General features: G+C 39.1%; 1 protein-coding gene across 3 annotated transcripts; it reads right to left on the bottom strand.

Moving 5' to 3' along the window:
* Nucleotides 1–453: 453 nt before the first annotated feature.
* Nucleotides 454–27274, bottom strand: LOC135296652 (plasminogen-like). 3 transcript variants are annotated; one of them, XM_064413262.1, is made up of 19 exons: nt 27186–27274; nt 20593–20728; nt 18373–18479; nt 15224–15338; nt 14234–14373; nt 13512–13632; nt 13280–13398; nt 12239–12401; nt 11553–11683; nt 10642–10807; nt 9722–9888; nt 8697–8845; nt 7160–7253; nt 5478–5598; nt 4690–4764; nt 4204–4344; nt 3013–3119; nt 2028–2173; nt 454–1247 (listed from the first exon to the last, which is right to left on the bottom strand). In XM_064413262.1, the coding sequence occupies exons 2-19, from the start codon at nt 20667–20669 to the stop codon at nt 1086–1088; spliced, it is 2301 nt and encodes a 766-aa protein (XP_064269332.1). In that variant the 5' UTR covers nt 20670–20728; nt 27186–27274; the 3' UTR covers nt 454–1085. The 3 variants fall into 3 exon arrangements, with proteins under 3 accessions (XP_064269332.1, XP_064269331.1, XP_064269330.1); XM_064413261.1 differs by lacking the exon at nt 27186–27274 and adding an exon at nt 23916–24065 and having other exon boundaries at nt 455–1247; nt 13512–13629; XM_064413260.1 differs by lacking the exon at nt 27186–27274 and adding an exon at nt 23916–24065 and having other exon boundaries at nt 456–1247.

Below are 27274 nucleotides of genomic sequence, written 5' to 3'. Positions count from 1 at the left end.
AACTCCCAGGATGCAACACATCCCTTCCGCATGTGCAAGCTTACAAAAAAATAAAGTAAATTTTAAAATGATATGCAGTTTGGCTTGTCTGGGAGTGCGGAAAATGGACAGGACAAATTCCACCCCAGGAAGAAGCTGTGTTACTTGGAACAGCCTCAGCACATCCTGGGGATGCCAGAAGGAGCCTGTGCAGAGCTGGGGGGCTCCAGATGCCTCCAGAGAGGCAGGATGCGAGCAGGAGTTCATAGCCAGCAATTGTTTCACTTTGGCAAGTATCAGTCAAGCTTCCCCTGGAAATAATTTTGAAATGTATAAGCTTACACTCCCTATAACCACATAAATTGATACTATAGACAACACAATTTTATAATATGTAGATGCATTGTCACTATTTGTGGTACCTATTGATAGCTATTTTGTTTTCTTTGGACTAAGTTCAGGGTGAGGCTGGTTTTTTATTTACTGTTTTATATCTTTGATACAACATTTATACTTTTGCGACACATGTATTTCCACAATGATAAAAAATATGAAAACACAAACCAAATGTGTTTCCTTCCTTTTTTTTTCCCCATCCCATGTATTTAATGCTATCAGATATATCTAATAAAACTTCACAGGCATATAAGATATGTACTATGAGATTTTTCTTTGGTTTGTAACATCAAATTGATAATAGGTACAGACAACTCATAGAAAAAAAAAGTATCACATTTCTTCATATGTTAGAAGTAGAACATCTTGAAAATGATGACCTTAAAAGAAAATATCATGGCAGAGCTAAAAAAAAAAATTAAAATGCAGGTGTCCAGTTACACTTAAGGTTGGAATTTTCAACATGCATTTCAGAGGTGGGTAAGTCTATTGTCAGACATAGCAAACAAACTATAGAACATATAGAAAGAGGGTAACAGACTGTCAGATGGGCTTCTTGGCAATGACTACTAATTTATAGCAATTTAAAATGGATGATCATATTTATTTTACTTTTTTTTATGAATGATTGTAGCTTTAATATTGCACTTGGAATCTTGTATTTCTGCCGTGCATGCTGCTGTCCAGGAGAGGGCAGTCCATACCCAGGATCAGTTGTTTTCCATCACACTCTTAATCCAAGTAATATAGTTGGAGACTCGAACATAAACACCAGGTTTCATGGGCTGGGCACAGCCAAGGCCCCAAGAGGTGACTCCATGTTGGACAAATTTATCTTGGTCCAGACAGACTAGAGGTCCTCCACTGTCCCCCTAAACAGCAAAAGAACAGGATTATTCCTTCTTGGACAGACCCATGTGGTCTCCCCACAGGAGGCACAGAAATAGAAGTACTTCCAACATGCAAAGGACACAAGAATTATAAGGAAACATTGGAATTCTAGCAAGGTACGAGTTTTCTATGCATGTTGTTGAACACTTTTATAACAGAAGACCTCTTCATGTCACCTAGGCATTACATTTATTTCTGAAGTAAGGGGATTTATTGAAAAATAATCTGATCACCCTTGTTAACTTAAACTGTGCTCCCTCCCTCAGTCTCTTTTCTCAGGTCTTCATGGGTTTCTGTTGTTACTAGATGATCCAATGGCACTGATACTTGGAAGTTCATAGTTCCTTTGGCCCTTGCTTAGCCTGCATGGCAGGCTCCACTGCATCCTTCCTCCACTGCTGACTGAAATGCTGTTAACTGAGCTAGCTTGGACATTGGAGGTAATCTGGTTGAGGCTAGCAGGGGGGCCTGGGGAAAGAAGATCAGAGCTTTTGTCATTCTAAGTTGGCTTCCACACACCTGACTTGTGCAGCTGTGTGTTACCATGTGCTCTGGAGTTCAGGCTCATCTGAAAAATTGCCCCACTTCCCAGCAGCAGACAAGGGAGCAAGGAAAGAGAATATATGGGCATTTTTCAGCTCAGATAAACATGGTGTGGTAACATCCAGAGGATAATTCTGGGCCTCTAAAGCCCAAAAAGCAATGCCCTATTTGATCTGAATGTGCTTACAACTGACTCTCATGCTGACAGACTTTCTTACCTGGCAAGTATCTGTGCCACCATGAATATTCCCAGCACAGAGTTCGTGCTTTTTAACTCTACCATTCAAAAATTCAGGGCGGTTGCATATTTTATTCTCGATTACAGGAAAGCCAGTTTCCTTTAAGTAGCCCCGACCAGAAGTACCTTTGCAAATAAAAATGAAATGAAAAAAAGAATGAATGACAAAGGTAATTATCATATTCACAACACACAAATATCAGGATATGGATAAGCAGTAAAATCAGCATAGTGTGCACTGTGTATACACTTCCCAGGCCCAATATGAAGATATACCAAAATCAGTAAGCATTATCAGTATTATGGTATACTTATCACCTTCTGCCACCCACCATTGAACTTCCTGTTCTCACAGTACATCCATGTGGATCCAGTACCCACAGATACTTGGGAGTCATTCCCAAGCCATTTATTTGTCTATATCTGAATTTTGTGTGGCAGAAATTAGGTAGGAAGAAACAGTAGAAAATGGCATGATGGGCAAGGAGGCAGAGAAGGTACCAATGCACTTCTGAACCAAGACAGAGTGAGAGGTTTTGAAAATGAGGGTTTTATTTGTGTGAGATGTGAACCAGCCTGGCTGGGAGGAAGAATCACTCAAGAGAATGAGAAAAGTCACATTTATGTGATTAAGAAATAACTTAAATCTGGAAAAAACTTTTCATCCAATTGGGCAAAAGCCCAGTTTGGGGAAAAGCATATAGACTGAGAGAGAAGTGACTCCTTAGCGCTGCTTCTCCTCTTGTAGCATCTATTTAGAGGGTTTCAGTTTACATGGCATTGAATGATTTAGGAGAAACAGCGTCAGAGAGAGACAGTGGGAAGTTTGGCAGCACCTGATGAATTTTGATGAAACAAGTTTTTCATCAATAGCTTGTGTGCACCACAAGAGAAGGCACACTTTGGATACAAGCATATACCAGTCTGCAAACATGGAGCTTTTAAATGTGTTAATGCTGTCTCACCTTTTGTGTCTCCCCAGCCTGTCACATAGCACTCCTCTCTTCCTCCTAACACATAGTTTTCTTTTGGTAAACAAACTGGGATTACATGATTATTAATGACAGCTGGTCTGAAATGAACAAATGGGAAAAATCATTAGCACAATTATACTTAATAGTAGTTTCTAATTCAGGTTTCTAAAAAGATTTTTTATAAATATTTAGCCTTTTATTATTTAAATCCTTAGTTTCAGTTGAGGTTTTTTTCTGACATGCAAAATTGCTTTTTAGGCTCTAAATCCACACAAGAGAAAAGTCTGAAATGGATAATGACATAAAAAAACCCAGCAATAATCCAGGAGAATGTTTTGACTTAGGCTAATGCATAGCAAACAGAACCTAATCACAGAACGATTACAAAAGGTATAATTTAGTGGTATTTAACACCCAGGTGTTAGCTTGCTCTTTCTGCATCCAGTCTGATTTGAAATCACTTTCTGTCAGGACACTTAGCACACAGCAGAACCTAAGTCCATCTGACTTGCCTTTGGGTGTAGCAAAAGCTCATTTGGAAGACCACATTTTTAAGCAGATCCTGCATCTGTTTCAGACATGCACTGCAGCCACAGCACTGAAAGCCCAAGCACCACACATTCACATCTGCTTGCAGCTGCATGGACAAATTCCTTTGGGTTGCACAGTTCCACAGAGGGCATTTCCCATGAATGAAAACGGATGCAAGAAGGGCCATACTGGGCATTACATCAAACCCTTTGCCTGTCCACAGGCCAGCCCTGCTGGAAGAGGAAATCTCCCCACCACAGCATGGAAAGAGCATGGAGTGGCATCATGCTAATGTAATGTTGCAGGTTTCAGTGATCATTACCTTATCAAGGTACAAGCATGTAGAAACACAGACTGGAGGCTCCTCTTGGCATTACCTCCCCCTATTCTGCTGCCACTGCCTCACCTTGCAGCAGCTGACACCCAGTGCATTTCCAGCCTGGCTAACTGTCCCTAGCCCTCCTCCCCTCCCAAAGGCAGCCTTTCCCTTTCTGAAACCCTGGAGCCTCTGCAGAAAGGGAAGAAAGAGGGGGTCTCAAATTACTAATTGAACACAGAGTATGCAGAAACACTCATTTTTACAACACCAGCAACCACTTTTTAGTCATCTTGTCCCATCAGAACAAAGGAGTGCTTCAGGTAAGAAGGTACCTGCTCAGTTTGAGCAGAGCAATATCTGCTCTGCGTGGCTCCTTGATCAACTTCTCTACATCACGAATTTGTACTGATGGCTCTGTTGCTGCTTCTTTGTGTAATCCGAGGTATACTTTATATGCAGCTGGTCGTGAGGACCTATTGGAAAGGATTGCAAATGATGAGCTGATGAACACACAACCAGAACAGAGACCACTGACAACGTCACTGAGCACCTTGCTCTATCAAAGCCAGACAGCCAGCTTTGGAGTTAACTTAATCCCTTAAAATGGCACATGAAATCAAATTGGCAGGAATTATCACTGTCACTCTGCTTTACAGTCAAAATTCCGCTTTAATGAATGACAAATAGACTTGGCTCAATTCTCAACTGCTTGCAAGGTGTTTGCAACCAGCTTGGATTAGTTATTGGGTCTCTTGTTTCTCCTGTTGTTTTCTATTTCATTTAAGCAGTTGCTGGTGGAGACTATAACAGATACTTACTTTTCTAAGCAGTGGGCAGCAGTAAGAACCCATTGAGGATCTATCAGAGTTCCCCCACAGAAATGCAATCCATAACTGTAATAGAGCAAAATGTCAAGAAAAGGGCAGTGGCTTAAGATGGGGAAGTTAATCCTACTTTAATTTATCAGGTAATATTTCTAATATGTGTGCCTTTACAAACTAAAGACATTACTCCGCAATTTCATTAAGAAATGTTTTGTTTTCCTAGAATAATGCTTTTTTCAGTGACAGTAAGAGTCTGTGGACATTTTTAGGAGGCTTGTATGAAAACACCTAGATCTTCATTCTTAGTCAGTGTTTCTATTACTGGAAAACCCTTTGTGCAGTGACATTTTGACTTTTTCTAGTTCTTATCACAGTCATAAAGCTCTGCAAATCGCCCTGATTCAATTTTTATTAATTCCAGTTTTATTAATAATTTTGCCAGTATGATCAAATATTTACATGGAAGGACTGATGAAGAGGTGTACTAGCCATACTGTTGCTTTTATTCATTGGAAACTGATTCTATTGTAGACTATAGTGACAGATTTAAAGTCATTCTGCCTTCTACTGAAAGTGGTTTTGAAATTAACAATTGATTTGTCACAAAATAGAGTGTTCTTGGTTGTCTGAATGACCTTCTTTAAGAACAGCACACACAATAGCCTTGAGCTATTTTTAAATTTAAAATCAAGTTTAGAATGCCTGAACCACTTACTGTAACATTGAATGAGAGGCAAGGTTTCCTTGCATGTGGAGTCCAATGTAATGGGGAATAACCATACCTGGTACGGAGGCTGATCTGCCAGGGCCAGGAGTGTGGATGTGAAACACACCCTGCGACAATCCTTTGAGCACACAGTTTTGGTCTGAACTTGGATTTCCCACATTCATACTGAGGAGGAGCTTCAGAATAAGGAATAAACATCACTGTAAGGAACTTAAGAGATTTGCTATATATTCACTATGAACTCAGTGAACTAGAAGGTGAACCTGTTACATTTGTTACTTCAGCTTCTGATTCTCTTCAAGTAATTCTACACCATACATCACATATATTTTGTTAGGTTACCCTCATCTGGAACACCTAAAAATGCCTAGTAAATTTTTTTTACATACAGTTCTCAGTGGCCAGCAAATTATACTCGAGTAGTTCTACAGTCAGATAGAAAAAAAAACCAACCAAACAAACCCAAAACAAAAACAGAAGGGGAAGGAGAAGAAAAGAGAGTGAAAAAAGAAATAAATTCTTCCAACATTCTTAAATGTCTCATATGGACGTCAGCAATGCAGAAGCTGCAGTGGCACTTGTTTTAAACTAATCTTGGTGGTACAGCACGTGAAATTCTAATGCTGTCTCTGAGGAACAAAATTTTGTCAACTCTTATTTCAGGATTATTTGGCACTTCAGATGTCTCTGAGTTATTAAAAAAGTAGATCTTATTTGGCCTTGATGAACAGAATCTTATCAACACAGAATGTAGAATTTTGTCAGCAAAAAGAGCTAACTAATGAAATTAAAGGAAAAAGCCATGTTTCCTCTGTTCTTTAGATTACCTTCTCAACAAAAAAAACCCAGTAATAACTTAAAGAAGAAATGGATCACCAAAATACAATACAATAGTGATGTGAAAATGTGACTTTTTTTCTTTAAGAGTCCCAGCCCAACATGTTCACTGCAGTACTACTTTCACAGGTGCAGTGTGTTTACAACAACAATTTTCTTTTTCTTCTTTGCTCCATTTTTGGGTTTTGATCTGAGCACATTTTCTTCTGCTCACCACTGAGGGGATAAAGCAGCAAGAAAGTCACCCTTCTTTTGAGAGCTACCTCCCTCCCTAGCATAGCTTTTGTTGTTGATAGACATGAAAGAACTGGAAACCAAAATGTTATCAAACTTTATCATTGTATGCTTTGTTGCACCACCTCATTCAGAGCTTGATTACTACTAACAAAGACAAAGGGCATTTTGTTAAATATTTAGGGTCAGATGCATTTTGCAGACACCAGATAGGGTACAATATCAGAGGAGGGACAATCTGGTTGTCATCCAGAACAGAAGCAGAGCCACATGAGCAGGGAGCGCAAAGATTTTGCTGGTGTAAGAGTGTGCCTTGTTCAGCAAGGCTACTCACAGAGTTATGACAAGAGATTGGGCTGGGGCAGGGAAAATTTCTGCTGAAACTGCCCATTTTGAAACACATGGCAAAACCCCATGAGCTTCAGTGGCCTCCATAGCTTGTGGTGCATTTGGGGCTTTCAAGGAAGACCAATCCTCAGTCTTCAGACAGAGACCCTGAGAACATCACTTCCCAAGAGCCTTAATTTCTAATCTGTATCTATTGCACTTAGATCAATCTTTCAGACTAAACACCAAGTATTCTCCAACTGTTATAAAAAGGTACAGGAAAGAGAGACACTAGAGTTTAAGGGAAAGGGAGACACTAGTTATTAAAGGAATAATTACGGCACTTGGGAATGTCACAGTACTCCCAGGCTTTTCTCGGGTCTGTTGTATAGCACCAAGGTCCATTCACATCTCCATCAGGATTCCTGCAATACTGTGATAAAGAACAAAGGCACCAGCTATTAACCAGGGAATAAAAGGGCCAACTAATTAAAGTTTCAAAATAAAATGAAGTTTGGCAATAAAAGATATTTTCCATTCTTTCAATTATTTCCAATTCCTTTTGTCAAAATTTATTTCATTTTTCCATTTGCTCTATGAGTTTGGAAAAGGATAATAAAAATCACACTTCAACTGTCTTCAGACATTAAACTTCACTAGGGCAACCCTGGGTCTCTGAGATCTCAACAATTAGAAGATCTTTACTTTGGATTAAGCTTTCTAAGGCACAGAAAATATCTACTCCTGCTTTCCCTGCAGTTAATAGGAGCAGTAGGATCAGTCCTGAGGTCTTTCCACATCTGTCTGCATGACTCAGGGACAAGTGAGTGTTGTGTAAGCTGCTCTTGCTCAACCTGGTGATGCCTGGCAGGGCTGCAGTGTTCCCCCTCATGCAGGTGCTGGTTACCTGAATCACTCTCTAGGTTTTCCCTGGGCATGCTGACTGAACCCTACTCAGCACAGACACCTCACACAACTGCATGCTACCAGGTATCTTTTTTAGCTCCCTTCCCTATCCTGAAACATATCCCATGTCTTAGAGAAAAGAAGACAATATTTACTACCAAGAGTACGTGACAAATGCAAGAACCAAGAATTTATGACAGGCAGCTTTTTAGAGGAAGTTTCCCCCATCTGGAATTCAATACAGAGTATGTGATGCCATGAAAGAATTGACTAAAGTAAGTTCTAAAGTTATCTACCTGGTAAAAAAATAGTTCAAGCTGTCAACATCAAACAAGCTCTTTATATCACATACAAAGCTTGTCACAAATCAGGCAAACACTGTAAATGGGATGTTACAAGTCTAAAGGACTGGTGCTGAGTACATTTTTTAGGACTAGGGAGATGAAGGTTAGAAAGGGAGATTGCCTTCCATGGTGGTCAGGTACACATATAGCCCTGAATAAAGGGTTGTGGCAGAAGCTGGAGGGCTGAAGGGGAATTACTGGGGCATGGGGGGGCTACAATCCATCAGCTACGTATCTCAAGGAACTTGCACCAAACACTGGATTCATCACCACGTCACCTGTCCCTGGTACTGCTGAAACCTATGAGCCCAGGTGTTCTTTCTGTCAGAGGAGACAGAGACACTGCCCACAAACCAACTCTGGTTGGTGCTCAGTAGCGAGGAGAAGCTAGTGCCCATCTGGAGCCCCTTGGATGTGCTGCAGAAGCATTCAGGAGAGCTTCTGGGCATCTCTGTGTCCCACAATGACCACACTGGTCATGTCAGCAAGAATTATCATGATCAGGTTTTTGGATTGAACTGAGGAAAAGAAAGTAACAAACACCTGTCACCAAATGCTTGGTGAGGGACCCTGAAAAAGACAGGCAAAGCTCAATGACAACAAGTGTTAAATGAACAGTTGTTTACATTTTTTTCCAGGCCTGCTCTTGGATGAGTTGTGGGAGTGAAATAGTCATGGCTGTGAGGTTTCTGAGAACTCCACTCTTGACAAGTCCTGCCCCTTGCAGTTTTTGCCACTGTGCCACGGTAGTCTATACCATTTTCAACAATGCACTCTGTGAAAAATGAAGGAAAGGAAATGGTTGTCAGCTGTGAGCTGTTGGGCCACGTCCATACTTGATGATGGTGAAGCAGAGATAAATTTGGGGAAATACTACTACAATTTACACATCCTACATATTGTGCAGATGAGGCAAGAAGGGCTACGTAGAGTCAAGGATGACTAACAATGACATTTTAATTTCCTTGCATCTTTAGTCATAAATAAAAGAAGCTTACATTCAGTTAATCCTTCAAGACTCCTGAAATCAGGACTACAAAGACCATGCACTCATAAAGTATTTTCCTTGCAGACACTTATATCTGTCCAGTGCCACATTTTACAGTAGGTAAAAGCAGTAACACATATTCAGCCCAAATGATCAACCTTCTAACCAGTGAAACATGTAATAGCAAAAAAAAAAATTTAAAAAGAAAGCTGCAGTACTCTAACCATCTACTGCATAACAGAGTTGCATCTGAACTGAATCAAAAAAAGCCAGCTGTCCTCTGATGATAAGTGGAACCTTAGAAATGTGAAAGCATGGCACAGGAAAAGACTTTTTGGAGCAGGTGCCACAAAAATGCCATCACTGCTCCGTTTTCTGTCATTGCTAGTTGCCTTCCCACAGTAGTGAGGAGACTAGTAACCACCTGCTTCCTCTTGTTTCCAATATTGCCAGAAGTAGCAGGTAAAATATGTGATATTAGCCTAAAATATAATCTAAAAAACTCTGCTATAAAATTCTACAGAAATGTTCAGAAAATTAAGAGCGTGGATACAATACTGTATTAAATTCTGTATTTCATCCTCATTAAATTCATTAAGGTGTTTCCATAAAAACCAGCTTCCTGGTTATGAGCACTTCGGGGGAAGCTGTAAGTATTCTCACCAGGGTTTGTTTCTGGTGTTGTCTGAGGAGGCTTAGGTACAGTCTGTGGTCCCTGGTCATCACACTTCTTCAGGTCACAATACTCCCACCTCACGCTGGGGTCGGTGGTGTAGCACCATGGACGGCTGTCGGCATCCGGGTTTCTGCAGTAATTTTGGCTCAGGCCCCTACAGATGCAAAAATATTATATTCCTATCCATGCCACTGCCCTGGGGAGAGCTCAAAAGAACATTTTAGACAGCAGATCTGCTTCGGAGTTAGCGTATGCCATTTATCATGTACATTCTGTCATGGCCAGTTGAAATTGTTTTTACAGAAGAAAGAAATCAGGACACATGCATTAAATATTTAAATATGCCAAATACTTATTCACTCATTAGCACTTAAAGTAAAATATAATTTAAAAATCCATATAAGTAAATGCATACATGTATAGCAAAGATATAATTGATTTTATTTTTTTCAAATATGGCAATAGTTTTTCAAAAGGAATAGTTTTTTTGCATTTTGGAAAGAATAAGTGATAAATATTAGGAAAAAGAAAAAATCTATTCCTTCTTCCAAGTTTTAATGACTTGCAGACAAGGAAGCAAAGACGAACTCATGAATAAATTAATGCATAGAAACAGCTCATTTCAGCATAAGGGAAAATTTATTACAACTATTAATTGCCTTAGAAGCAATGTAGAAACACACAGTTAATTAGTCTAAAGTATAATAGTGACACCTGTGGTTTCTTTCAAGATGAAGTTAATAAAAAACACTTCCATGATAAAAGAAGAAGAAAAGGAAAGTATTATTTTTATCTAGTACACTCCCTTCCCAGCTTTATAATCATTGTTGTGCAATGATGATGCAAATCAAAACAAGCTCATGAATACCACTGCCCAGTGAAACCTGGAAATGGGAGATGCACGTACGCGTTTGGGAAGTTCTGTGCTGTTTTGTTGTGCCGGTGAGGCGACATGGAGCTCCAGGCTTGGCACTTCTTTCCCGAGCGAGTGAAAGAAGCTGTGCCACGGTAAGTCACCCCATTGCCCTGATAGCACTCCTCAGTGACTTCAGCCTGCTCAGGCACATCAACAGCTGTAGTGAATAACAGAAACCAATCTCTTGCATCTTAATACTTTGACATTTATACTTGAGCATAGAAAGACAACAGAAAACAAGAAGCCAGAGTATTTCACTGACCACCACAGCATGCTCTCTGTAACAGAATCCTTCTCAGACAGTAGATCAAAAGGAAGATTTCAAAAGGGCTTGCAAAAATTTCATTATATGCTAGATTAAAAGCACTTGCACTTAATTTTATGGTCCCACATGGGGATTTATTTCAGATAACAAGCCAAATAGTTAACATATGGATCAAAATTTGTTCAGGATGGGGGCTGTCTGTGTCTTTGCCATACACCTATGTGTGGAACAAGACTACCTTGTGTAAAGAGAGTTTTCTTCTCATTATTTTCTATGGAGTCTTGGTTCAATGCTCCTAAGCTATCTTAGGTTTTTGCTACAGATTCAGTTTTTAAGGAACTGGCATGTAAAGTTAACTAACTTTTCCATGGAGCATTTAAAAATATATACCACTGGGCAAAATGAAAAGACTTCTTTCACGCAAAATTTCCTGATCTGAGACAGCAGCTGACTTAAAACCTTCTGCACTTAGCCACCAGACTGAAAACACCAGCCTGGGCTCCACATCAGACCCAGCAGTTCAACTAGACATGGCAATGCCAACAGTGACAGCAGCAATGCAACTGAGCAGAGTCACATGAGATTTTTCAAAATAAACCATGATGAACCTTCTCTTCCACTTGTCTCCTGTTCTTACCAGGGGCCTCTGGCTTGGTACTATCACAGGAGGGGATGTTGCAATATTCCCACCGGGCACTTGTGTTGGTGGTGTAACACCATGGCCTCTTCTCACCATCAGGATTTCTGCAGTAGTTTTCATCTAGGCCCCTAGAACAGAAAACTTGACTGATAAAAGTCTCTTTTGGAAATCTATTAAAAGTTATGAACAAATGGAGACTCTCTTGCTACCTAGTTTAATGTTGTATTCACTGATGCCATTTGTTACATGAATAATTGCAATTCGCTGGTGTTTTGGATGTGCTAAACCAGATACCTGCATGACTGATGGATGAATGAAGAGACTGTAAGTCAAGAGTAGCACAGCAGAGAGAATCTAGGGTGAAAGAATCTAGCCCCAAGCAAATATCATAACTGTACCCTTCTTACTCCACATGGTTTCATCTGAGCAGCCATACAGTAAAAGGATTAAATGAGGGAAAAAGTCAGCCAAGAAGAGCGTGAAAGTCAGAAGAGAAGACACCTGCATTCAAGAACAAAGAAGTCAATAAAAAGAAATGTATGGAAAAATTGAAAATATGGGATCCAGCAGGTGATGAATGCTGGTGTAACTGAAGAACTTTGCAATACAGATGAACAAAACTGGAGTAACTTTGAGACTTGGTATTTCTCATGGACACTCAATAACAGAGGGGTTTCACTTACTGGCAGGGATAGTTTTCAGGAGTGCGAGCGTGTCTGTGGGGAGACTGAGAGCTCCAGTGCTGACAGGTATTTCCTGACTCAGTAACAGATATTGTGCCTCGATAGTCTTCTCCTCTTCCTGAGAGACACTGCCGTCCTGGTGCAGGAGGTGGTGGGGGTGTTGCTGTTACAGAAAAAGGAACTGAAATTAATCACAGCCTTCTAGATATAGTAAAAAACTAAACCAACAAACCACTCTGGTCTTTATAATTAGGTGGGCTTTTTATTTGATTTCTTTGCAGGTAAGTTCTAAATATCAAAATATTTGAAAAGTCTGAAAGCCAGACAAAAGATCTAAAGATATCTTTCTTAACTTTTCTTTCTCCCATTATGAGTTTTCACAAGCAATCAGGCTGCCAGAAGATCATTTGCATCTGCCCCTTTACAGCAGCCAGGATACAATCCAGGATATAAAAGTCAGGATATGAAAATGCTAGCAGCCTCATCAGAACAGATCTGGAAAGTGAGCAAGTGGTAATACTGTGAAGAAAACTGGGGTGAAAGTGTCTAGTCCATCAGTGATACAGACAGGTGCACGTGTAAAATAGACATACTGGTGAGAGACAGCAAGGTTGAGGTCTAGTGAGAAGTCCTAAGGAAAAGTATAATGGCAAGGACAGACCTTTAGGGGAAAAGAAAACTGAAAAGGTGGAGAATTCATTTGGAAGAGCAAAACAAAAGCCAAAGTATTTTCAGGAAGAGTGAAATTTCTTGGTATCAAAAGAGGAACATCAGAATAAACACCAGAAATTCTTGGTTATAGGAAGACACATCAAGGAAGGGAGATGTGCTCCAGACAAAACCATTAGAAATGACTATGATATGCCTATGAAATGTCTAGCCTCAATAAAGCCATCAGAAGTTCATTTTAAAGTGATTGATTTTTTTCTTTGAGATAAAATTCAGCTGTCTTTTATACTTTTCTTTATCTTTGGGACCTCTTCTGTTTGTCCTAGATTCTCACACCACTCTGACTGGAAGAAACCTAGAAGCCAGACTCACTGCAACGAGGAATGTCACAATATTCCCAGCGTTTAGTTGGACTGGTAGTGAAACACCAGGGCCGAGGTTCTCCATCAGGATTACGACAATAATTATTCTTCAGATCCTTCTCTGGAAAACTGAACAGAAAAATAAGATTTTAAAATATGCTAATAGCTGTAACAATTATCCTGTCTGGTACAGGGTGGTCTTCAGCCCACCACTGGTGGTACCATCACAGAACCTGACTCACTTTTCTGGGAGGTATCCATGGGAGTGAGGTTCCTGGGAGTCCCAGCGCTGGCACTCAAGCCCAGACGTTGTTGTTGCAACTACTCCATGGTAGTTTTCTCCACTGCAGTGCATGCACTCTACTGTAGGAACAAGGCAGAATAAGGAGAAGAGAGACAGAAAGCTCCTGATGAACTGGTCCAGAAACATTCCCACTTGTCTCACATGAAGCACAAGAGCCTGATCACAGCATGAGGCTGAAGTACAGTCATTTTTTTGGCAAAGTAAAAGCCTATTTTCCTTGGTAAGATGACTTTAACTAGTTGATTACATTTGTAGTATGCCATTAAAAGAAACCCCAAAACAATATTACAGACTACAGGCTTTAAAATAGATAAATTGAATGTATTAAGATATAATTTAAAATCTGTTCTTTGCTGCTGTCACATTTTATTGAGTTTTGCACTAGCAAACGTCATTTAGTTCAATTCCAATTTTGTGATATATTAATACACCCATATGCCTTTTTTATCTGGGGGGGTGGGGGGAAAGACACTGTATTGCTGTTTTCAGGGTCTTTTGGTATCTTCCTTGTTGATGTTGAAAATGTTTTGGAAAGTTTCGTGTTGAACTAAATTCAAGTTTGAAACAAATGTTCAATTGAAAATAAAAGTGTCTGAATAACCTCACATTCTGGAACACATCTTGTAAAAATTGGAAAGAAGCTGGTATATGTGTCCTGACCTTCACACTCAGGGATGCTACAGTAGTCAAATCTGGTATCAGGATCTGTTGTGTAACACCAGGGTCCCTTTTCATCCGCATCAGGATTTCTGCAGTAGTTTTCCTCCAGTCCTGCTTTGGGATATTTTTCAGGTGTGTAACTGGAACAGAATTAAATGGGAATACAGAATAAGGAGTGTCCCAATTAGTCAGCTGAGGGCTCTAAAAACAAAATCTTTATCTGAGGACAGTTTTGTAGATGTTGGTCTTCAGACGGCCCCTAACAGTTACTGTGTGCCATTGCTGAAGCATTAGAAGTGCTACAATGATAAACTTCAGGAATTACTGTGCCTCCATGGCCAGTTATGCCTTTAATACAGTGCATTTTCTTTCACTATTGGTTTCCAGCAGTTATTGCTCAGGCAGGGTGCCATGTGGCATGTAGTGAACAGCTTCCTCTGGGATATGTTCCCTGGGAGATGCAATGAAACTGTATTTGCTGAAATGTGAGAGTCCTCTGTAACATGAATGCTATAGCTTCTAAATAGAAGCTATAGCTTCTAAACACCAGTCAGGTGTTTTTTATTAAATACAAGAAATACTGCCTTGTTAATTGTGGATTCACTGATAAAATTATGCACCTCTATCTCATCTGCCACGTTATACCTTTGGCCAAGAGAAGAAGTTATTGCTCTGGTGAGATTACTGAAAAAATTCTGATTTCAGCAGAACCAGATGTTTCCCTGTCTAGTATTTTGCTCACGTGAAACCCATAAAATTTAAATGTGACTGCCAAGGCTGACAGTGTCTCTGTTGATCAGGTAGCACCACTTAGAGGTCTCTGAGTAACAACTCAGACGAGAGGTTTGTCTTATTATAGATAGGTATAGAAAAATATTTTATAAGGAGATTTTCTAACATGAAACAAATTTCTTACAAGACAAATTAGCACATATGTATGGCTTTACAAAATTTCAGAAAAACATATAAACAGATACGAAAAGACCTTACTTTGGTTTATGTGGGGCATTATCAGCCCACTTTTGGCATTTCACACCCTTCTGAGTTTTGGCTTCTGTTCCTCTGTAATCCACTCCTTTTCCCTCCTTGCATTCTAGAAGATAAACTGAAATGATATGTGCTTAATCAGTATCATGGCCTATCCACTGGATTTTAACATACACAAAATCCATTTTCATGCCAGCACACTTAAATATGTGTGATCATATTTTCACTTGGTTATGTTCTCAAAACTAGACATTGTACATTGTAAAAATCTGCTAGATAGCTGATGTCTAAGTTGACTTCATTGGGACTGAAAAATTCATGTTAAAGCAAAAGAAGTTCTACACCAGAATTCCAGAGAAATAAGTGCAACACAACCCAGTTATTTTGAGAATAAATAATAAAATATGCTTTAAACAATGCAATAGATACTATAAAAATAAAAACACTTTCTCTTTTTCTTACCTCCTATGAGATTATTATAGGTATGCACAGTAATTAAAATCAAATCTTTAAAGACAGTCACCCAAATTCAGCTGAAGACAAGACAGCTGCAGTTTAGGGACAGTCACTGTTAGGCAACGTGTCCTCTGGCCCAGAAATCTAAGTAGGAAACTCATTTGCCATTTCCCTGGGGAAGCAATCTGTATTTTAGGTTGTGATGTGGTTTGTCTCAGTGTCTTTTAAGTAGTGTCTAAACTGAATACTCAGTAGAGACCAAGTTTTGCAACAGTTTTTCTCAGCATCAAAGTTGTAACAAAGCTGACATACAAGCAGAAGATTAACAGCACTCTTGAGAAACAATGCCATTTTACACAGACCTGTCTTGCCCACAGTGAAAAGAAGTAATATTTGATTCCAAAATATGGTTCAGCTTTTCTGAGGGCTGATATTTTAGACCTGAATTTATATATGCACCCTTAGGAATGCTTTTATTTCAATGTATATATAGAGGCAAGTTTACTCTAGAAACTTTAGCTGGAAGCCATTTGGATCTCTCAAACAATTTTGCAATAAAATAACATTAAACCCCTCAATCACTGAACATTGAATCAGTCAAGTGCTGACTCTTCTTGTTTGTGTAAACTTTTGACCGTTTATATAACCTTTAGGGCTTTTCCTTTCTGATGACAAATTACTAACTTTGATCCCCAAACTCAACCCACGTCCCTTGGGTTAACTATTTCCAAACAGATATGTAGGTAACAATTCCCAAATGCAGCTTTAATTCTTGCTACTTTTTATTGTAAATCAGAGAAGATTAACTTTCTCTTTTATAGCACATACTGTAGAAAAAAATAACTTCTGAAACTGTCAGTTTTATAGTAATTGTCATCCTTTTTGTTGAACGCAATGACAAATAGCAACCAGGTCTCACCAAGTAATTGCTTAGACTGAAAAAATTACTGCAAATACAAAGATGAGTAACACAGACACCATCTAACACATACACAGTAGGTTGTGTTTTTGATGTTTATGATACCAATCTTGCTATCTGCAGACAGAGGTGCAATTTTTGGAAATTTTGGTTTTGTCAAACAGTTTTTCACACTTTTAGTGGTGTGTTTCTGTTATTTCAAGAAACTAAAACACATGTCTATGGCCCCAAAACATATAGTAACAAATCCCCAGTGAGTATTGCAGTACCAGGTTCTAACTTCCGTAAATCCAAGGGATGTCTCAAAAATAAACCAAAATCAGAATCTAGCTCCTGATCACAATAAGAAAAACCAATATGATTATTTACATATAACTTGCTCATTCAGTCTTTTAGCTTTGTTACTTGTTATTTGATCCACTCAGTTTTCCTTCTAAATAAGCACTGCAGAAGATTTCTTTGCATTACTTAATTGTGATTTATAGAAATTCCCACCTGCTTCTGTGTATAATGAAAAAACTAGTGTTCTAAACATTAAATTACCTACAGAAAAAATGCAGCTGGACAAAGGCTTCAGAAAATATTAGGTTGAAAAGGACCCTCAGTTGTCTTTGGTCCATAGCCCCAGAAATAGCACATTCAGGTTCTAAGGTGAGTGAGACTGCCCAGAGCTGTGTCCAGCCAATATCTGCAAGGCTGAAGGCTCCACAGCCTCTCTGGGCAACGTGGCCCAGTACTTACACACCTTTCTGTGAAAAATTACCTCCTTATCTTCCTTATCAGGCACTTATCCACAGTGCCTGAACAAAATCTCTTTTGGATGTTCAGCTGCAATCCAGCTAAAGCTGTTGAACTACTATCTAACATCTCCTTGCAGCTGCTATACAAACAGCATTGTCTTAGCCCACAGGGAAGAATGAACCACCAAGGTCAACAGAGAAGTAAAGGTTAATTTCTCTGGAGCTCATGGGTATTTACTGTCAAGTTACTGAGATTCTTGCCTTTTGCTTAGAAACTGGCCCATCAAAACCACTCCATGATTTTCAGCAGCTGAGAAACTGGCTCATTTTAGATTTTGATGCACCTTTCTTTGTTGAAGGAGACCAAAGTTTTGAGATAATATAGTTTCCAATTTCTGAATATTTTCAAATGTCCTAGTATTTTTTCAAATTACAAATCAGCAAATGGTTGAACACAATGTTAATGAAGTCATTTAACACAGAACAGAAGTAATTCTATTCAGAGTTTACCACATTAACTTATATCTGAATGATCCCTAAGGAGATCTTTTCTTCCTTATGTATTACTAAAGTCAGGGAACAGCACAATGAAATTTATGTTACATTAAAAATAAACCACATTCCTTCTTCCCTGTATACAGCAAGAGCTCCATGCTTGATAATGTAAGTCAAAAATAGTCTTAAAACCCAATTGTTTCCTTGCATCTGGCATAAGGTGATAATTTTTGAAACGGGATAAAAAATTGGATACCTGCCATTCCTCAGAGACACACTTCTTATTTTCAGAAAGAATTAGAGAGCATTTCTATCAAATAATCCTCATGTATGACAAAAATAATCACAAAACATGTAAAAAACAGAACACAAAAATTCACCACATCAATTAATTACATCATAAAAATAAGAATGGGATAAAAATGCCACCAAATTAATTAACTGAAGAGTACAAACATCATACAACAATATACAAATACTATAAAAATAGATAATTTTTATCTGAACCACAGTCCAATAATACAAAAAAGATATAAACATACTTCTTTTTTCGTAAAGAACTGCATTTGCTCTTCTGAATACCATTGCTGTTTTGGTGTTCTCTGTCAATGTTAAACACTGTTGGTCTTTACTGGTAAACAAGAAGGCCCTGTCAAATTTAAGAGGAGAGAGCAATGTAAGAAACAGTACTGAATATATGCTTATTTTCCTGAAAACATTTTTGAGTATTCAGTTACCATTTTATCAAACACTACAGTTCAGTGATATTTAAGACTGCAAAATGTTTTCAAATCACTGAGTATTGCAGCTCACATTTTCAGTGGTGATTTTCACTTCTAAGTGTTCATAACAAACCTAGGCTGAAAGGGAGCTGCAAGGAGAAATTATAACAAGGGATTTATAACTTGCCAGAGGTTCAAGAGACCATGTTGAAGGGGATATATACACAAGGCACCTTATTTTGAAAATATTCATTTTCATTCAAGGAGTCAAACACAGTCCAGGATCTTAAATTATTTTGTAGTAACTCTACTGAGAGTAAACACTTTGTAAGTCATAGCCTTTTGTCTTTTCAGCAAGGCTGCCTAGGCTGTAAACTGCAAAACTGAAGCAGACGGTGTAGCCTCTAGAACAGCATCTAAGGAAACCTTTTGACAGGCTAAATAGTTCCCACAGCTTGCTTTTCAGGACCAAAAAGAAAAGAGCAATAGCAGCATGGCCTTCAGGGTAACAAGAAAGTTGTTATGCCCAATTAAGCCAATTAAGCTCTCAGTAATGTTAAATTTCTAAGTAGGAAAGTAACTAAGGAGCACGGCCCAATCCACCTCTAAGGTGGGATAATAAGTCTAGAGTATTGAGCTGAACAGATTGGTCTGAAGCATTAATGTGAGGATGCTGCAGTGCTGGCCTGGTCTTAAGCTCTAACATTTATCTTTCTTCCCTCAAATCCTTCCTGCCAGACAGCACCTGTTCTTGCTTGATTGTAATAGATCTCACATAATTAATTAAGGAGGCATTAACCTGATGATTCCAGTGCCAAGTGACGGCAGGCTTAGACCCCAGGGCAGAAGCTGGGGAATGATACTGTGTCTGAATATGCCTCAAAAGGGAACATTCATTCCCTGAAAACTGTAAATAAATCTGAATATACAGACTTGCCCTCTCTGCTTTCCTCCCTACTCTCCTGAACCATGTGCTACTGCAGCTCTGCCCTCTTTGTGGTTTTCAGAGTGAAGCTGGATCAAGGGGAATTGGTGGTATTTCATACAGTCAGCAGACCTCTGTCATCCTTCAGGGTTACACCTTTTTTTAAAAAGTCTCATTGTCTCATTTAAGTTAAAACACAAATTTACCAAACACATTTATGAAGTCAGCAGCATTGTATCCCTGCCTAGAATAAAAGCATTAAGTAGAACCAAGTGCTTGAAACAGCACTGCAGGCAAGCACTCTGCCGAGTTCAGAAAGTGGTACACTGCAGAAGTGCTGCAGAAGTGGTACACTGGAAGGGACAACCCCTCTGCCCCCTCTGTGCAGACTGCTTCCCACTGCAGCAATGGACACCTCTCCTCACTGCCCCAGTTTCCTGCTGTACTGCTGGAGCTCAACGGGCTGCAAGGCTTTGGCACAGGAGATCCAGAAGCCTGAGGCTCAGAGCAATGGGCTCCAGTGGGGCAGAAACCTGAGCAAAGACCAACAACACAGGTTCATCAACACTTTTCTAGCCCCTTGAGCCTGGTTAATGCAAGTGCAGCAGGAGGATTTGGCTGAAAGAAGGGTTTAGAATCATTAAGGTTTAGGTGGCCATCTCCTTCTCAAAGTAAATAGAAGTTACCTAGGTCCAAATTCTAGTAAAATTCTGAATAATGGATTTATCTGCATGATAGGCAATGCAATGAAAATAAGCAATGATATTATTGCTGACCTAAATTTCCAATAAATTAATGACTCCTTGTTGCAGAAGGAGTGCAAGAGTCTTGATAAAACTATGTCAAGTTGGTTTGCAGCATGTCAAGCTGTGCATCAAGATATCATAATGTTTTTCAATAAAAATTCAACATAACTTTCTTAATTTCTCTATTTTTTTTGTCTTCATCTACATGTCCCAGGCATTCTGTTTGTGCACATTTTTTTGTTTTTCCAGCAAACCTCAAACCCCCACATAGTCATAAGGAAACCCTTAAAAGTTCAGACTGCGGATAAAACAGGCATATTGTTCCATCACCTGCAATGAAAGATATATGTGGGAACCAGTGGAAATTACCTGCAGGCAAACTTTTCTTCATTTTCACATTTCTCTGCACATTCTTCATCACTGTTTGCTCTATAAACTTGCTTCATTGGGTTGAGCAACCAAGCTCCCTCTGTTTTCACATAGCGGTCTAGAATGCTTCCTTGAACTAAAAGGAAAAAAAGAGAAAGGAGTGAAAATGGGAATGATGTTTTGATTTATTTCAAACTCTCATGTTAAATTCTTTGTAATCTAGTCATGTGACATCATCATTTAATTAATGGAATAGTTGGTGACAAAATAATGGTGACAAAATATGGATAAATCTAAAATGCCTTCCTGGTATGGCAAAAGGCAGCATCACTGAAAACCCAGTGTAAGGCAGGACAGAAAAAAGCTTGAACAGTGATAACACAAACCTATGGTATAAAGTAATGGGAGCGGAGTGGATGACCCAAGGAGCAAAAAAAGTGAGGTGTTTCAGAAAGAAAATATTGGCCGTGCAAACTTTGGACAAAGCAGAGAAATGGGGCTCAAGAAAGATGTGGATTGTCCATTGCTGTCCATCTATCCACATGGAATGACTTCAGACTTACCAGTCACCTCCTTTCAAAGGTTCCTACTCTAAAAAGAAACAAACCACCCTCAGTCACTGGGGTTGTCAGATATTCAGTTTGTAATTTTCATAATAACCCTGTGCTGAACTTACTTAATAATAAAGGTAGCAGCTGTTGCCCTCCATTGCAATGAATTAAGACAAGACACTAAACAGGTAAATAAGTTCACCTAACAACCTCTGGGCTACAGTTGCATGTCAAATATACAGGATACTAAAAAGTACATCTATGTTTAATGATGAACTCAAAAAGTGTTCCAGAACGGTCCTCCTTGTAAAGGACTTTGGAATTTAGTATTTTCCTGTTACAGCTCTGCAGTCTCAGAATTAGTGCATAGCACAGTGACTTACATGACTTCCAGCTGCAGGGTCATGGAGTTGCATGAGTTCTATGATTTTTACAGTTTCTTTATCAGTGGAGCATATGACTCTTCTGACAAACATTTGGCCCTGAGCAGGGATTACCTGTTCTGTAGGGTTTCAACCCCAAACAGACACCCTGGCCCCTGGTCACTGCAGGACATCTCATTCCTGCTCTGTGCTTTTGTGCCTGGCCTTACACAATTGCTGAATAAAAGGCAGACATGGGATGAACCAGACCATGACTGCAATCTCAGGAATAACAGCCATGTTGCAGAGAGGAACTTCTTCATTTTCTCTGACCCCTGTGTGCCTCAGCCATGGCCCAATGCCAGCAGGAGGGACAAAAAGCCTCCTTGTCCCACTCAGACCCATGGTCCGTGAGAGGGGGCTCCACTGGGTTGTTTAGTGATGCCTTTCCAGCTGGGAAAGGCAACAGCTCCTCCCTTTCCCAAGTAACACTCTTTACTGTGAAGCAGGCCCATAAGTGTCCTCCTGTTAAACTCCTTCACCTGAGACATAGCTTAGCCTGCAACTGGGTATTTTCTTAAAGATCATTTTGCATTGAAGCTGGTAAAATAGGGATAAAAGCCAAATTATGCTTCCTCTCACACAACTGCAAAAGCATAGAAGTTACTGCAGAATTTTTTTTCCATTTAAAAACCCCTGGGAAGAGCTCGTCCTGAAGGGTTGGCAGTTACTTTAAGAGTATACATGGAAGAAAAGGATAGCTGCTGGAAAACAAAAGAATAAGTGAGAAGAGTCCAATGACAATTCTACTAGTTATTTCAAAACAAAAACATTGACAAGAAATGAGTTTTGAGACAAAACATTGAACTAGGTTAAGACAATATCATAGGGATGCTGCAATGCTCTCCACAAGGAAAAGAAAAACAAGTAAAGAATTCCTATTATGGTACAGCTTCCATGCAAACTTAATTCTGTTCTGTTTTGACATTTTGCAAAAATATTGTCATTATTAATACAACATTTTATTTTAGAAATATTGACAGGGTCATAATTGATTTGCATAATAAACATATTTTCCCCCTTTTCTGTTATATTTACATGGAAGGGCATTACTTGTAGGAAAATAAAAATGAAAATGTGCAATCAATAAAAAACCAGTAAATTTTCATCTTATAATTTTCCCTATATCTATGATGTTTTACAGTCTCAGAAAGATGTATCACTATCTTATTCAGAAATGCAAATATTTAATACCATTTTATAAATAATTTGCAAACAAAAGCAACATATTTCAGATAAAAGCCCTAATAGTATCTTTTTCTCCCTCACATAAAATTCCTATTTAACTGAGGAAGGCATTTGATTTTACAGAGGCTGTTCTTTTACAAAAACAAACTAGAAATCTAGTTTAGAAACTAGAATTTAAACTAAGATAAAAATTCTTAGCATTAAATAACAGATTTTTTTTTTATGTTGGGGCACGTCTCTAATATTTCCAGCTAAAATCTATTAATATATTTTCCTAACTGTTACTTTTTCTTATGTTTTAAAACTGCACATGTAAAATGTTTGTTTATTTTAATATACCTTTATATATGCATTAGCACACATAACTCTATTTTTTACTACAATCATAACATATAGTGTGGTTGTACAGATGCCCGCAAGAAGCTGTGTGGTCTGAATCTCACAGTTCACTGGAATTTAAGGTTTTCAGGACAGAGAACATTCATATGTATGAAACCCATAGAAATATATCTAAAGAACCCAATTCAGTTCTTTTGTGTTCCAAAATTTTTGTATCAACTCCCACAAAAAATATCTTTTTGTACCAAAAATATTGCAGAACCTAACAGTGATCAGATTTGGTCTCCCTATCACATGGAATGAAAAATTCACTGCTAAGAATGTAGTTATGAAAAAGACTGAAACTGCAGTGTATAGAACAAGCTCTCCTCTCCTGTATCATTCTGTTTTGCACAAGCATTAACAAACTTTAGAGCAATCAGAATAAGGATCACAGTGGCTGGAAATAATAAAAAAAATACCCAAACCTAAGCTGAAAGGCTGCTGAAACCAGAGAGAGCCATGCCTTTGCACAAGCCTTTGACAGGCTGCTTCCCAAGGGTGCCCCTGTCTCTGGCCATGGGAAACATTTGCTGGGAGTCATTAGCTGCCCATGCAGACACCAAGGCAGCTCCTTTTCTGGTGTCTCCAAGGAACACAACCCTGCAGCAATGACAGCTCTCACTCTGCTCAGCAGCAGCTCTTGCTGCCCAGCAAGCCCCAAATCCATCATCATCCAGGGGAGTTGTGACACAGGGATTTGGGAACCTACCTTCATCACATGGAGCTTGCAAGTGTCTGACCCCAGCCTTACCTAGGCAAGCAGAAGGCAAAGGACTCTTACCTGAGCTGAGAAAGAACAGAAGGAGAAAGGCAGCTTTGCTAATCCCCATTTTGGGCCAGCTTGGAGGGTGCTGGAAGTTGTGTGTGTCGGTGCTCAAAGTTTTATTGACTTGCACTGGAGTGAGGCAGCATCAAACAAATAAGGCAGGAGGATTAAGTTAATCATTCTCCCATGCTGCTCCCCCCTTGCCTGGTGTGGCTGTTCAAACAACCTTGAATTGGATGGATTACCAAATCAGATTCAATCATTCCTACTGGATGCTATTAAATGCAAAGGCACTTTCTTGTTTTGCAGGATATGTTTTGTTCTCAAATGGTTAGGTCTTTCTCTACTAGAGAAAAGGCAGGAATGATATTGCTGGAAAGCATGGAAAATCAGGTGTCCAGGCAGGATCTGATTTTCTTTTGATATTAGAGTCCCAATAGGAAATTCAGCCATGTATACCTGTATTGATATATAAGGAGCAACTTCTATTTAATCTAATGGTAAGCATGATTATAAGATTCAGATATTAACTTCTGTAAAAGAATTACTTTTCTGCTGTCTCCTTGACTTAGAGTTTTCTTTTTTTTCCTTCTATTTGGGAGTAGGACTTAATTTCATTTAGACTTTAGATTTAAGAGGATACTCTCAAGATTAAATATTAGGTTTAAGAATCATAGATAGCAATTCAGTGTTCTTCCTTGCCAGACATTTAATCTCACACTGCATGCACAAACTCATCCAGCGAGGGTGTCAGACTTTGTTCATCAGTGTGTTATCCTGATTTCAACATCAGCTCACTCTGTATTTCCCAAGCAGCCTTTACCTTGGAAAAGTTGCACTGCAGCACCATTTCATGTCTTCTTTTGTATGTTAACTCTCTGGTGTTTCTTTTAAACAAATTACTGAATCAAATGTGCTAGTGACTCACCAGAGGCAGGAGTAGGATGAATAATGGATGGGGAAAACAGACTTGAATGAACACTGCTGGATCGTGAAATTCAGTCTTCTGCAACTGGAGGCCAAAAGTTTATAGAATCATGAGTTGCTTCTAAAAACTAATGAGGCTGTCCACTTCTACATCATCCTGCTGCTTTAAGTAGAAGTTACAGTATATTGAGGGTTTGTGATAAAACTAGGAGTGCAGGAGTAAATATGTGAGAGAGGCATTCTAGCATGAGAACCAGATTAGCTTATATTTTACTGTTTATCTGAAATATTTAAAGCTGATCCTGCTTGTCCTATGCTGTTTTTCTCCTGTCAGATAGTATAATACCATGCTATTTGGCTGTTTTCTGTGCTTGAATCTGTTTTAATGCAACTTGTGAACAACAGCAAAGCACGGCATATCTCTAGAGGCTTGGGATACCACTGATGTTAGTCCAGGGAAACAAAGCAGATGGGCCAAGGAGAGGAGCTGATGGGAGCTGGACTCAGCTCAGGGAAACATTTGAATGGTGACAGGAAGAATGGGTGGGATATAATGCAATTACATGTGGGATCAGGCTTATCAGGTTTTAGGACCAGTTACTCATTGGGAAAGAATAGTAAAACAAAGGAGCAGAACACCACGTAGGCTTTACTAGCAAGCAGGTTTTTGAGAGCTATTTGAGCCTGATTTAGCTCCACATTTTTAACAATCAACCTCATTTTCAATTCTAGCTCTAGATCTTACTTTTCATCTCTCCTGCTCCATACCCCCTGACTCCCTGGCTACAAACTCATCTCCTCACCAATCCCTGTGCCTCCTTCCCATCACATATTATCACATAGTGTGTCTTCTCCTTACTCCAATGCAAAATTGGTTTTTTGCTCAGCCCTGCCCTCTCTAGCATCTTTGGCACCTTCCCCATTATTCTGTCTCTCCCATTTCCACTGAGGTAGTCATTGGGTTACTGTGCACATCAGGTGGTAAAAGTCTAACAAAAAACCCCAGCATAAGTGGGTTGGGAATGCAGCTGTTTCTGCTGCATGGAGAGGTTTGAAAGGCTGTGAGTCTTAAGTGAGTTTGTAAAACTCACCAATAAACACTATGTGTTAGACAGTTTAATCAGATCAGCTTTTCCTACTGGTTTCCAAATCCACAGAAGCCTATTGTGGTAGCCAAAGGTTTGTTAACACATGTCTAGGATAGTTTGGGAAAATTTGCATGCATCGGGTCAGAAAACTCTTTTGCAAGCTTTCTTCATATTAAAGATCTATATAAACTCGTTCAAAATCTATACTCCTTCCTCGTTGTTTTTGCCAGTTTAAGGCTTCGCTCTGGTTCTTCTCTCAATCTCATTGTCTCAAATCTGATTAAAATGCACCTACATTGGTGTGAATGCTCTGAAGAAAGCAAAGAACACTAATATTGCCATTTCATTCAAAGATGGCAATGCAGATCTGAAGAAATCTCATTAATCTCTATCTAAATGGATCTGATCTTGGAAAACTGGACTTGAGAATATCGTTACCAATTGTTCCTGGTACAAAAACAGCCATTCTGTAAGTTTTCCACAAGAAAATGACAAAACAGAGGTGTCTTTCATCTGCCACACTGGCACTCCTCACTGTTGTCTTGTGACAAGGACGTGACTTGTCAAGGCATTATGTCTGACAGGATCCTTGTAAACTGTTGATTTATCCTTTTGTGCCTTTCCTTCTTTCCTTCTTCTCCTCATTGATGCACACAGTATCTAAATCTCTCTCCAGTTCTAATCTTGTGGTGTTTGTTCTCATTTATTTGATCATTGTGAGGATCACCCATAGGTGGAAGTTTATCAGATCTTATTTCAGAGTCAGGGTACATTGGTTAGCACAGTGGTTAAAATATAAACAACAGTAGGAGGCTTTTTAAATAGAAGTTGACCCTTGAAATTGGGTTTACTGTAAGTTCAGGAAAAAAACCCAACCAAAAGTAATTGCAAACAATGTCAGAACAACAGCACAATTTTTTAAATAAATTCCCTTAAACATAAATTCTCTAAATTTCAGAATCAGGAAATGTCAGAAAGCAGACACTGCTCCGATATCACTGATATCACTTACTTGCTAAGAGGAAAAAAAAAAAACCAAAGGAAAGATTTCATTATCTTTAAATGTCTTCAAAGGAAGGGAAAATTTCAAAAGGCATCTCTAAGGTATTGCACATCCACAAGACTGGCATGAGCATGAAGTAAAAGAGTTCAAGTAATTGCTCCAAGGAGTAATGCCAAGACATAGGGTCATGAGCAGCTGGGAAATAAGGAAGGTATTTTTACTTTCTTTTCAAACACTAACAGAGAAAGTAACAAAAGTAAGACTTACATAGCCCTGATCCACAGAGCCAGAGGGAACTTTGGGAAGACACCCCAGCTGGATAATGTTCATGGCTTCTAACAGCAGATGCTGCTGAC

Source organism: Passer domesticus, chromosome 3 (genome assembly GCF_036417665.1).
Source record: "Passer domesticus isolate bPasDom1 chromosome 3, bPasDom1.hap1, whole genome shotgun sequence".
NCBI classification, from domain to species: Eukaryota; Metazoa; Chordata; class Aves; order Passeriformes; family Passeridae; genus Passer; species Passer domesticus.
This window is presented reverse-complemented; position numbering and strand designations above follow the sequence as displayed.

What these genes read in the sequence shown, in the direction of transcription:
- LOC135296652 (XM_064413260.1), bottom strand. Translation starts at nt 23,964, where the DNA reads ATGGGGATTAGCAAAGCTGCCTTTCTCCTTCTGTTCTTTCTCAGCTCA. An exon ending in AGTTCTTTACGAAAAAAGAA is followed by an intron (nt 15,339 to 18,372) that starts GTATGTTTATAT and finishes ATATCATTTCAG; the next exon opens with TTTATCTTCTAGAATGCAAG. An exon ending in AATGCCCCACATAAACCAAA is followed by an intron (nt 14,374 to 15,223) that starts GTAAGGTCTTTT and finishes ATTCTGTTCCAG; the next exon opens with TTACACACCTGAAAAATATC.